Raw genomic sequence first — 13535 nt, forward strand, 5'->3', positions numbered from 1 at the left:
AGAGATTTTCCTTTTTTCCGTGTCTGAAACAAAGTGTGGAGCCTGAGGTCAAATGTGCATTTTAGTATTCCTCTTTTCCATGTCTGAAACAAAGTGTGGAGCCTGAGGTCAAATGTGCATTTTAGTATTCCTCTTTTCCATGTCTGAAACAAAGTGTGGAGCCTGAGGTCAAATGTGCATTTTAGTGTTGCCACATGGAGGAGCCCACCAGGGGTTTCTACACTTGGTTGTTTGTGGCCTCAGCTTGAAGGCTTTCAGAACATCTTCCTGCCTCCCCTCAGCCTTTGGGAAGCAGCATCTGTTTCAGAATCATTATCCTGGCTCAAGGAGTCCCAGAAAGGTCCAGGTTTTCCTGCTGAACATGCTGCTGGGGTCCTGGAGAGGCCGGTGGAATGTCTGTGCACTGAGCTTGGCTGCTTTCCTGCTTAGGGGTGTGACTGGTACCCAGAAATCAGGGCATGGCTCCTTCAGGCGAGATTTCACTGTGGACTGACTGTGATTCTCCAATTCTTCATTCCTTACCTGCTCCTGCCACAATCAGAACATCCTCCAAGAACGAGGCAGACAGAACAAAGCAGTGCCAAAGCAAATGAGAAAGGGCAGAAGAGCAGTCCAAACTTAGGACTGCCATGTGCTTAAGGGCTAATACTGGTGTGGCATTAATTTCTGGGGGTTAAATGACTTTACTCATGGACCCTCACTGCTTTAGACCCATGAATGCTGTCACCAGCTCCATGATGTGCTCTGTCACCTGTCACCCTGATGTGCTTGGGGCTTTCGCTGCTTGACCTTCCGCTGGTTTTCATTGAATGCATGCAGCTAAAACTCACTTGTCTGAAATGAAGTGCAAGTTACTCTGAGGTAATTAAAGCATTTCTAAATCACAATTCTCGGTAGGTTCATTTCTCTCTTTATTTTAATTTTGATTTTTTCTTACTAAGAGAAGAAAAAATTACTAAGAGCAGATTTTCTTGGGTGAGGGGTGTCTTGTCTAGTAAGCAGTTGCTTAGTTATGGTTCAGTTCTTCCTTTTGTGTAAATGGAATCAAGAGAGCAGGATGCTTTCCTTAAAATTCTTGGGTATTTCATCTGGGTTTTTATAGTTTTCCTCTTTCTTCTCCCTGAAAATAAATAATGAAAGTGAGAATGGGATCCTAAAGAAATATGTTCAAATGGTGGTAAAAACTGATGTAAATCAGCCATTTCTCATTCTGAAGTCATACACAAAAATGAAGTTACAGGCTTACAGGAAAAGCTCATTGAAAGCATTAGGATTTAGTTGTTAAATTAATACTTAGGCAAGACTAGTATGTATTTTTAAGGAAGAGAAAATAGTTGTCTGAGCACTTGGCTTCATGTATGGCTTTCAAGAGATGGCAAAACCAGAATTACTCAAATTTTGGGAGGAAAGGGAGTATTGAGGAGTTGCTATTCCTCTCTCCTTTTAAATACTGTTCTTGCAATTTCCCTTTCTGAGGCTCAGATGTCCAATAGTCCCTTGGCTCCTTTATATTTATCTTTGCTTTTCTTTCTTCTTCCAGTCTAACCTTCTTACAGGTTTTTATGTTGACAGATAAAATGAAGAAGAATAGGAAATACATTTTATTGTGACCCTGTCAATATCTTTGAAATTTTCTGTTCTTTGCCACCTTATATGGATCTTACCACTGCAGGTAAAGCATATTAGGAAGTAGTTCCTATGAAAAAGTTGAGAAAACAGTTGCTAACATTTGAATTGTTGTTAGGGTTTGAAGTTGAGATGAATGAGGCGATTCACAACTCTCATAAATAATTTTATGTCCTCCCTGTAGGACTAGATAGGCAGCCTGTGTGATTGCATTCAGAAGGTGTTTTTTCTCTAAGTGTACAGGGCTACAAACCTACTCCTTTCATTTAAACACATTTTAGTTTTTTGTTGTAAGCTGTGTTCCACTGGAGGCTTCCCAGCTCTTGTGGTTTCAGTGTCTCATTCTTCAGGTAAGGCAGGGTTCTGTGGCAGTGAAATGCTGTCCCCTCTGGAGAGCAGGAATGCAGCTGGTGGTTCATTGTTGTCCTTGCATGGCATGGAGTAGGAAGATTTACTACACATGGAGTAGGAGGATTTACCAGACTCCTCTAGAAAATGTTTTGTATGCATGTAAGACTTTTTTTATTTTGTTCTTGGTGGAGAAAATGTATAGGATTTACTGCTTGGGATGTGATGAGACATAATGAAAGATGATTCGTAATAGACTCTAAATTAATGAAAGCTCTTGTAATTTTTCTCTCACCTCTGCATTCAGTTCCATGTGTTGTCCCAGGAGAATGGAGGAATTGCATTAAATGGCAAGGAGAATGGCATTGCAGTAAATGTAGAAACCTCCTTGCTGAAATCCACTGGTCTCTACCAACCTGAGTTGTTTTATAATGTACTTTCTGTACATCAGTCTTCATGCTTCTGTGTCAATTCTAGGAGAAAGAAGGATGTGTGGGAGCCCAGAACATCCCTCTGTCTGTCCAGGATGGCCAGGACCCTGCCAGGGGGCTCAGAGACCCTGGCACAGAGCCCAGAACACCTGTGGGTTTGATTGTGACCCATGGAGCAAATTACCAACCTTAGATGAAGATCAGCAAGCCACAACAGTTTAGGTAGAATAATAGTGAAGTTATCACAGGGTGGAAAAGTAGATTTTGGGGTTTTGGTATGGGGGTTCAGGAGGCAAAATGGAGGGATCTGGGTGTGTCCAGCCTTTCTCCTTCTCCTTCTTCTTGGCCTCCATCTTCTGCTGTGATGGTGGCACTGACATTGGTTTAGAGTAGAAGCTCACTGTCTAACACAGGTGATAGGTATTGGAAAGTAATTGTAAACATTGTACATGTAGTTTTTAGTATAAAGACATAACACTGCCCTGGGGGCAGGCAGAGTGCCTGGAACTGTCCTGCTGGATGGACCTCGGCAGGGCAGGAGAAAGAATTTTATAGATAAGGAACAATAAACAACCTTGAGACCAAGAAATGAAGAGCCCTGACTCCTTCTTGAAGTGCCGGGCTGGGAAAAGAGACTTTGGAACTTTTCTCGGGGTCACTCTGACAAGCTAAAGATCCTGACAAGGATGGATCCTTGAGAGTGTAAATCTTTTGAATTTGCATGTAGTGTGTAGTTAGCAAGCTCTTTAGCAGTCAGTGTCCTGCTGCCTGCCCCCCAGATAGATCCACATTCAGAGAATATCTCATTTAGCACTGGGCTCATGGGAAGTTATTAAATGTAGTCAGCATTAAAGAATTTCTCACCCACCTAAACAAGTGCCAGGCATGGAGGAATGGCCAAGGGCAGTCCCTGGCATGGCAGGCAGTGCTTGCCTGCTGCTCCTGCATGCACCAAGCTGAGCCTCTGCTCAGCTGCTCAATTAACAGTTTGCAGTGAAATTCTATGAGTTTTGTGCCTTCCTACTGAAATTTTGCTGGTTCTGAGGTTAGGGCTGGTGTGGGGAAGACCAGAGGGAGGGGGCAGTGAACTGTGGAAGTTAATCACACTTTGTTCCTTCAGGACTCTGATTATCATAGATATACCTTCCAACACCCTTCTGACAACCAGGCTGTTCTGGGAAACTGTAAAATCTCCAATTGTAGGTGCTTTGTAGATGTGTTACAGGACGTTTTATTCCCGTGTGTGAGTTCCATCCCCTGTTCCTCCTGCCAGAGGTCTGGTAGCAGGCACAAGGCAAGGAACAGTGACCACAGCTCAGCCTCCTGGGTGCAGCCAGACTCTGAGGAACAGCCTGGAAAACTGAGCATGAGGGACAGGAGGAGGTCTCTGCCTGCACAGCTGCTCCTCCCTGCAGGAAAACTGTGGCCCATGGGCTGGAAATGTGTCCAGCTGCTCCAAGTGTCCCACAGGTGTGCAAAGGATTGGAGAAGGGAGCTGAGGGGCCAGGGAGGATCAGTAGATTGTGACAGTGTTCACAGGGGTCCAGGATGAGGATCTGACTCCATGTTTCAGAAGGCTTGATTTATTATTTTATGATATATATTACATTAAAACTATACTAAAAGAATAGAAGAAAGGATTTCATCAGAAGGCTGGCTAAGAATAGAAAAAGAAGGAATGATAACAAAGGTTTGTGGCTTGGATTCTCTGTCCAAGCCAGCTGACTGTGATTGGCCATTAATTAGAAACAACCAACACGGGCCAATCACAGATGCACCTGTTGCATTTCACAGCAGCAGATAATCAATGTTTACATTTTTTTCCTGAGGCCTCCCAGCTTCTCAGGAGGAAAAATCCTAAGGAAAGGATTTTTCAGAAAATATCATGGCTACAAATAAATGGGAATCTTGTTTGAGGAGATGGACTTGGGAGGAGTGAAGGGAGTGCCTGGTTTGTGCCTGTGTAGGTTCCAGTGAGTGCAGGGCCATTCAGTTTAGCAAACTCAGATGCTTTTTTTGCTCACTGGGTCCAGGCACAAGGCAGGTTCTGTGGGGCACAAGCCATGGTGAAAATCCTGCCAGGCAGTGACCCATAGGGTAAGGCAGAAGGTGCTACAGAAATGACACCAAAAATCAGAGTACAAGAGCAGTGAGAACCAGGCAAACAGCAGAGGGAAAAAGAAAAAAACAAAATGCACCTAGCACCAGGCCTAACAGCATTTCAGTGTGCAGATGCTGCCCTGTGAGCTGTGTGTTTGGAAGCTGCTCAGGGCTGGTGCCTGATGGTCTCTGGCTGTCCTGCAGGCTGTGGCACTTGCTGATGCTGCAGCTCTCTGGAGTCTGACATCCAGTGCTTCTTGCTGTCCCACTCCGGGTTCCCACCACCCTCAGATGTCCACGTTTAATTCCAGTGCCATCAATAAGGGGTTCTTCCTTTTTGTGATTTTATACTTTTTTTTTTTTTTCACATCTACTCAAGAACTCTTGAGCAAATGGATGCTGTTTGACTTGACAAAGTTGGAAGTAGCTACACTTGCTGGTAGTTATGTTGTAGGTTATCTAAGCTGTGCTTGGTGAAACTTGAGGTGTTTGCCTTTGAGCCTTGATTGTTTCAGCTGGAACAGCACATCTGGTCATAGCCTTAGTCATGTTCCAGTGTATTTCAAAGGAACACTGAGAATGCAAAGTCTACTTATCAAATTAAATAGTATCTCTGTTAATGTACATTATGAAAGGAGAAATGGGGAAAAGGAAATTTTCATAACTTGTGTTTTCCAAACTGCACTTGTAAGCTTTCCTGCTGGATGTGTGCATGTTGCCAAGTTGCATGTAGGTGGACGGGACAAATTTGGGCTCTGCTTTAGTATTTCATGAGCTTTTTGCTTTCAAGGGACATTTGAATATGCTGTTTGTCTGTGTGATCTTTATATTAAAGCTGATAGTAGGATTATTTTAACAAAACAGAGGAAAGACTTAGACTGGAAAGTTCTTTCTGCCTAGTCAGAAAATGAGTGTGGGAGGGCCTGGCTCCAGTGTACCTTTAGCAGGAAGAAAAGACACCTCAGTTTGACTTAGACTCTGCTCCCTGGAGCTGACCTGGCTTTTACTGCTGGCCCAGAGAGCAGGTTCATTGAGTTAGCTGCTATTTTATGTCCCAGAGCACAGATGCCTTGGCTTGTTGATTTTTGTGCTAATTCCTGGCACCACTTCAAGCGTAATAACTACCATATCTGACACACTGACAGATAAAATAGCAGCTGTTTGGCAATGCACATGGTGAGTTGATGAGTTGAAGATCCTTTGCTTGTCTTTGTGTCATCATGATATTTTCTGAAAAATCCTCTTTGCCCAGGATTTTCTCCTGGGAAGCTGAGACGCCTCAGAGAGGAATGAAAACAATAATGATCTGATTGCTGCTGCTGTGTTTGCTGCTTTGGAATGTGGTTTGGACATTGTTCACCAACAGGTGAATGTTTGATTGGTTCCATGTGAATTGTTTTTAATTAATGATCAATCACAGTCCAGCTGTGTCAGACTCTCTGAGTCAGTCAGGAGTTTTTATTATTCATTCTAGTTAAGCCTCCTGGTGTATCCTTTCTCTTTCTTTAATATAGTTTTAGTATAATAGAGTGTAATAGAGTATAGTATAATAGAGTGCAATAGAGTATAGTATAATATAATGTAATATAATGTAATATAATGTAATATAATGTAACATAATATAATATAATATAATATAATATAATATAATATAATATAATATAATATAATATAATATAATATAATATAATATAATATAATATAATATAATATAATATGATATAATATAATGTAATATCAGCTCCTGAAAACATGGAGTCAAATTCTCATCTCTCACCTCATCCTGGGGACCCTCACAAACACCACATCTTTTTATTTGCAAACATTTTATGGCTTGTGGTGGGCCTGAGCTGTGGTGTACAGGGAGCTGGGCTCCCTGCTAGGTGAGCATGGCCACTGGGTGAGTTTCTTGGCAGCAGCCTTGCAGGTGAAGGTGGAGATGGTTTTAGCACTGCTGGGGCACAGGAGCTGCATGGAAAAACAACCTCACAAACTTGGGGCAACCCACAGTGGCTGGATTCCCTTTCCTCAATGTGGTTTTGCTGGTGTGGGCTCTGCTCATGCCCCAAGTCCTTGCAGGGAGAGCCCTTGTTGGAAATTGCTCCTTTTCCTTTCGCCTTGGCCTCCTCCCCAAATTAGTTTGTGTTTAATTGCTGAATTTTCCCCAAGCTGAGGCAGCAGCTATAGCAGACAGATGAGTCTCAAGGAGGATGAAGTGTTGGCTCCTGTTCAGCTGGGCCAGACACAATGCAGCATACTTCTGGCACCTTTCTCTGTTACTGAGGCATAATCAGTCTTGGAGCCTTTGAAGATATTTGTACAACATTAAAATTTTGGGCTTTGGACTAAAGCTTTGTTTGGAAATACTGTTGAAATGTTTGTCAAGATACAAAGGCAAAAGCTGTCAGAAGAAAGATTGCACTGAGCTCACCCTCTGACCGTGCTTGCTCGGGACTCTTCTCTGCAGTGGAAATTAGAGGCTCAGCTTGTTTGAAAAACATAAATCAGCCTGTCTTTGAAAAAATTGGTGCAGCTAGATCAGTTAGTGTGTGTTAAATTTGGCTTTCTGGTTTCAGAGTATGGCTTTTACAGTGTGTGCAGCATTTTAAGGACACAACTGTTAAACTACATGGTCAGCTAACAAAGTGAATATATATTCAGCTTTTGGAAGAAGTTATTTTTTTTTTTGCTAAACAGGCCTCTCTGCTTTTGGGAAATAATACTGATCCAGCTAGTTTTAATGGCCAGAGTCTTAGATTTTATTTGTACCAAAGCTCAAAATGAAGTCCCAAACTTTTTGATTCAAACCAAAAAGTTCTCCAAGCAACACACAAAATACTGCACAGCTGATTGTGATAGAGCTGGCCAGATGGATGTCAGGTAGGATACACAGTTTTCTGTGCATTCAGCACCTAAAGTAATTTATAATTGTGACGGGGAAGTGTCTGAAGGTGATGCCTTTGGCATATATTAATTGCTTTGGGGTTGCACACTAGTTTTCATCAGGGATCACTGATGCATTCCAAAACACACATGCTTTACACTTGGGTACTTTTTCCCCTACACTTCTGAATGAGACTGTTTTTCAAAGTGGAGCAAGATACTTTATCCTGTTTTTTATAATAACAGTTAGGGTTTAAAGTCTGTAGTTTTTCTCACTTTAAAAAATAAGCCAGTCCACATTTTTAACCAGTACTCAAGGGAAAAAGACTTGGATGGAAAAATAATGTACATAATCAGCAGAGTAATCCTTACATCTGATCTGAAGCAGAAAATGAATTTGTTTTAGGAAAGCTATAATAAACCCTCTGAATTGAAGCCCAGGCATGTAGAGTTGAAAGTGTTCTGCCCTGTCAGTAAGTTAATGCATAAGAAAATGAAATAGAGAGGTGCCTTGCATGCAGGTGCTTTGCATCTGTGGCACAAAGTTAGTCTAGCAGGGGGCTCCCATCATGGCACACGTGGGAATAGAGAGCTGGGTTTGTTCAGTTGGAGGAAAATTAAGGTTAAAGGAGGCTGTGCTGCCTTTTGGGAGAAAACAGAGAAAGTGGAGTCAGCTTCTTGGAGGTACAGGGCTGTGTGCTGAAAAAAACCAGGTGTGAGTTGGAACACGGAAAATTATCTTCAGATAGACATTTTAAATTTACTTATTTTATCATGAGTGTAGTCAAATACTGAAACAGGTTCTGAGTGATTGTGGTATTGTTCATCTTTGTAGGTGCTTGAAACTTGACTGGATGAAGCTCTTCTGTGGTTAGATCTGCTTTAAGGGGGAGGCTGAGGTGGAGGCTCCTCCCAAATTAGCTAGGAAATGAGGGGCAGCTCGGGAAAAGCTGATAACACAAGTCCTCGATGGAAATTAGCAGGGTGAAATCCTGAAATGATGCTGTTGGTAACTTTCAGGAACGGTGCTTTCTCTCTGGTGTACTGAAGGCTTTGTTCCCTAAAGAGGGGAGGAGTTTGCCCTTGGGGCTGGTGGGCAGCTCCCTCTGGGGTGCTCAGCCTCTCCTGTGTCCCTGCTCCTCCCCTCTTCCCACTGGAGAGGGTATTCTTCATCAAGATGAAAGAGATGAGATAAACTAAAATTAGTATCTGAGTTATTAGAGACATTAAGACATTACTAATGAGTTCTAATTTAATCTCGGCACCCAGGCACGTATAGCAGTGAAACCTTTTATTAGGTTTCTATAATTGTGTTAGAAGTGATACCCTGAGGCTAATGCTGGAGCAAATGGAATTGCCAGGCTGTGTGCATGGCAGCTCTGACCTGACAGTGCTGTGAGGGAGTGGGGCTTGCTCTTTGCTGGGCCTTCAGTGCTCTGTGCTTTACATCAGGCTCCTGAACCGTCAGGGGCTTAGCGCTGTTTCTATTTAGGAGTGCCTTCTGTGTCGTTTTGGCTCTGGACCAACAAATCCCAGTGCTCAGGCTCCTGGAGCATTCATGGGGGAATATCTGGGTGGGGAAGCTCAGGAGTGCAGTTCAGCTGAGATATCAGTATCCTTAAAGCTTTCTGGAGGAGAAGCAGGTTCCTGTGTGCCTCAGTTCAGAGGGCAGTGCTGGGGCAGCTCTGGTAGCCATGGGTTGCCTCCTAGCCAGGGCCAGCACAGAGCTCCTGCCATTTCAAACCTTTCCTGATACAGCTCTGAGCTTTGCAGAGCCCTGTTAAGCAAAACTGCAGAGGGCTGATGTGGGAAACAACTGCTCACTTTTAAACATTTTAATAAACTACAACAGAGGACTAAATAAGGAAAAATTAGAGCGCTGGGAGCCCCCTGTGACTACTGGCCACGTGGCTCATCCACAAAATGGATGTTCTGCCTTTTATATCTCTAGTACCCCCACAGTTTTGTCAGTCAGCTCTTTCTGTGCCATCCATTGGTGGAGATTCTTGACTGGAGGTCAGGAGTTGTTCTGCTGCCCCTCCTGGGAACAAGCCAGCCTCCTCTGAATGTCTTGACTTCTGAGGCAAGGGGGGAAAGAGGACTATGGAATGGCATCTTACAATAACATTACTATAAATCTACATAATATTTATCTCTTAATTGTGAGAGCCAGCTATTACATTGCTTATCTATAAGCAGAAATGCTCTGGGTGTCTGTTGTCATTATAGTGTAAGAGTTCTATTGTTATTACATTACAAGGGTTCCATATTGCTAGAGTTTCTCCCTGATGTTTCTTGTGGGCAGCTCCTCTGGGCACTGACTCTTTCTTCTCTCAGCAGCCAACTGACTCCAGTCCCCTCATCCAACCAACCCACTCTTTTATAACACTCTTCTTATTGCCTACAGCTGTGGCCTGTTAAAATCAGGCCTGCTCCTAATCCTTAATAATTAACCCAGCTGCAACTCTTTTAGGGGGTAAGATTACTTTCTATACTACCTTTATTTACTTGTGTTCTATCCTTCTACAGGTGTCAGCATCCCAGTCCTGCAGATGCTGAGTGACATTTCCAGCCCCTGTGCTCGGACACTCTTTGTGTCTGAATGAGTTGCTCTGCAGTTTCTCTGTATCTCCATTTCACTGGTGCTTTGCTGGTGCCAGCTCTGAGTTTTGGTCCTTCCCTGTCCCCCAGTTCCTGTGACAGGACAAACGTGTTCAGGGGGTGAACTGGATCAGGGAGCCCATCCAAGTTAAAATTAGCCCATCCAAGGAGCTCATTCCAGCCTGGGACCAGCGTGCCCAGCCGGTGACGAGCGCAGCCCTCCTGCTGCTGCTCCTGGCAGGGCCTCAGTGGGGCTTGGGCCTTCACACTGTGCTTGTTTCCCATTTTTGAGATTAGACTGAAATGTGAAACAAATCCACCTCCAAAATGGTACCTGACTCAGCTCAGTCTGTGACAACTTTGATCTTTGTTTGCAAACTTGTATAAAAATGTAGTGAATTGAAATATTTTATTTTGGTTTTGACCTTCTTGTCATAAATTAGCTGCACTTTCAAATGAGAGTGCAGCTGGAAGCAATATTTTTGAGTTAAATGAGATGTTTGAGCTAACTTTTTTTTATTTTTTTTTTAATTGAAGCTTCTCCCTGTGGGTCGGTCTCAGTGAGTGCTGACTGGAGCTGGCTCTGAGCAGAGCCTGGTCCTTTGGGGGTGCCTGCTGATTTCTGAGTGCATCCTTGTGTTTTTGATCCCTGTCAGTTATGCCTTGCTGTGCATTAACCTGCAAGGTGTGCATTAACCCCAGGTGTGAGGGGCAGTGCTGGGGATGGTTCATTGATATTTCCATCCCAAGGCCTGCTCTGGGTTCTCTGCAGTGGCCTGGATGTTTCTAGAAACCCTCAGGAGGAATTGTGGCTCTCTGGAGCATTGGGGTGGTTTTCATGCACGTGTGCCCTCCAGCCCTGTTGGGGCTGTGTGGGGAGGGGGTGCCAGTGGTGTTTGGGAACAGAGACCCCCCTTGGGCACAGGGAGGGGCAGTGTGGGACACACCAGCTCCAGCAGAATGGCCCACACAGCCAGTGCTGGGGTGGCTGGCACTGGGGAGCTTGGCCACCTGTGTGCCACTGGTGTTCCTGGGAAAGGTGTCTCCATCCCAGAGCCTGAGGGATGGGATGGAGGTGGACACTGTGACCCCTTTCCCTCAGGGCCTCTGTTTCTGCCTCGAGGTGGAGGGAAGAAAGGGAAGGAAGCCCCTGACACACTGTCACACTTAATACTGTGTGACTCTTTGGGCTCTGGTATTTATGTGTGCCCCTGCTTTGGGGTGTGCTTGATTAACAGTCTCCTGCTTTTTCCCCCCCCCCTTCTAAAAATGTGTATTTGTGGAGTTTCAGCAAATACTCACCTGCAGTGTGTACCAGATCCTTTCGGGCATCTGCAAGTCCCGTGGTGTAGAACAAACAGACCCTGAGTGTGTCCATCACAACTCTTTGATGTAGGTTCCTTTACCAAGGATACTAAACTTACTGAAACACATACAAAGATGGAATGATTAAAAAAAAACAAAAAAAAAATTCTCCAAGAATGAAGTTTTAATCAGTCTTCAACTTTCTCTGTAGTTGCAAGGTGAGAGTGTTTGCAGTGCCTTTATGGTTTTTTCTTTTTGGTCAGCTGCCTAGGAGCTCACAGATTTTTTAAGAAGGTTCCCCTAGTGTAAAAGGTGAATAGGTGATCCCTTGAGGCACACCAGGGCTGAGTATTGGATCCTCATTTGAGGCAAGGTTATCACTCACATGTTCAAGTTTGGATACCTTTAGTACAAGGTGTACGGTGGAAATATTACCCCTTTGATGGTGCATTTTGTAGCTATGATATTTTCTGAAAAATCCTTTCCAGGATTTTTCCTCCTGAGAAGCTGGGAGGCCTCAGGAACAAAATGTAAACAGTGGTTATCTGCTGCTGTGGAATGCAACAGGTGCATCTGGGATTGGTCTCGTGTGGTTGTTTCTAATTAATGGCCAATCACAGACAGCTGGCTCAGACTCTGTCTGAGACACAAGCTTCTGTTATTCATTCTTCCTTTTTCTATTCTTAGTTAGCCTTCTGATGAAACCTTTTCTTCTATTCTTTTAGTATAGTTTTAATATAATATATATCATAAAATAATAAATCAACCTTCTGAAACATGGAGTCAGATCCTCGTCTCTTCCCTCATCCTCAGACCCCTGTGAACACGGTCACATATCTTCATGACCATGATTCTGTTTTGGCCCTGACTGTGTCCAGGTGACTTTTGTGCCCAGTGTTCTTAACAGTGTAAAATAACTTATCAGCTGATAATTCCACAAATGAAATCATCACAACTTTGTGTCCTACTGACAACAGCTGAGTTTCACATTGTTACTCCTTGTGGGTTTTGTCTTGTTTCAAAATTTAAAATGTGGTGGTTCTGGTATTAAGATGCATTTCTTTTATGATGTAAGCTCAGAGGTTTTCTAATTTTTGTGTTTTTCTTGTTTGCTTTAAGAGTCAGATTTACAGATCTGCCAACACAGGGCACCAACATGTTGCACCAAAAAGATGGAAGAAAGTTACCAGGCAGCTGTTCGGAGGGAGAGGGCTCAGAGCATCCAGGCCCTGAACTTTGAGCTGAAGTACATGATTGTTGGTCACATCACAGCTTTTCAAGGTAGGAAATTTGGAATAGTTTATACCAGTATTCTCTGCAAGCCAAAGGAAAGCTCTTATTTTCATTTTTCATTCCTCTTGCTTTGCATGCTCTTGTCACTGCCTTATGGTTTACTTCCCAGTTCTTTGATGGTTGTGCTTTTGGATAAAGGTGATGGCACTTAATCTTGACTGGTATGTTAAGCATCTTCCTAAATCTAATTAGGAACAGATTTAAGGAGTTTCTGGGGTTAGTGTGGATTTTTAAGGCATTTTTAAGTGTCTTTTCAGTGCGTGCTGGTCATGCTTTTTGATATTCTCTTGTGTTGCTAAACCATTTACAGGTGTAGAACATTAAATGAAGATGCATTTGTTTGTGGATGCTGAAAAATGAGTGCTCTAACTGATATGTCAATGAGAATACAGCTCTTGCTTCAAGACAAAATGCAAGATTCTTTGCTCTAACAGACACATATCAGACTATTTAGCTCCTTCATGCAGGTGGTTTTTGCACTGTTACAGGGAGGAAAATGCTTGGGGAGAACTCTGCACTGTAGTGTTGGGTACTGCAGGCTTTTCTCTAGAAGGACATTTAAACATAGGCTGTGAACTTTAAACTTATGGGAGCTGAGTGATTAAATCAGTCACTGAGTGGTGAATGCAGCTTACTGACCTCTGTGGGCCTAATTATGTGCTTAATTTTAACTCTGCTTTGCTGTGTTTAGTGCTGAGCACCCTCGTGGAATGGGCTCTGAAATGAAGCCTGTAGTTATTAAAATACCAAGTGCTGAGGCCTGGGTGATTAAGATCTATTGTTAGAAGGCAGGTTTTATCAGTAGTATCTTTTTTTGTCTGGTTTCTCCCATTTGAGTGAAAATACTATAAATAAAAGATGTGACTGACAGTTAATAAGAGACAGCATATTATCAAAAATTGACAATAAGTGATGGTGGAAGTCTGAAATAGACATGAAGGGGCGAGA

General features: G+C 43.2%; 1 protein-coding gene across 1 annotated transcript in view; it reads left to right on the forward strand.

Annotated features, from left to right (window-relative positions):
* LOC131087428 (glypican-5-like) overlaps positions 1 to 13535 on the forward strand; it is a 373149-nt gene that overhangs the window by 13940 nt on the left and 345674 nt on the right. Inside the window, exon 2 of the mRNA XM_058031076.1 lies at positions 12414 to 12575. Coding sequence (XP_057887059.1) covers positions 12414 to 12575 — 162 coding nt within the window. The remainder of the gene's footprint in view (positions 1 to 12413; positions 12576 to 13535) is intronic.

The sequence above is a fragment of the Melospiza georgiana genome, chromosome 10 (genome assembly GCF_028018845.1).
Source record: "Melospiza georgiana isolate bMelGeo1 chromosome 10, bMelGeo1.pri, whole genome shotgun sequence".
Lineage (NCBI taxonomy): Eukaryota > Metazoa > Chordata > Aves > Passeriformes > Passerellidae > Melospiza > Melospiza georgiana.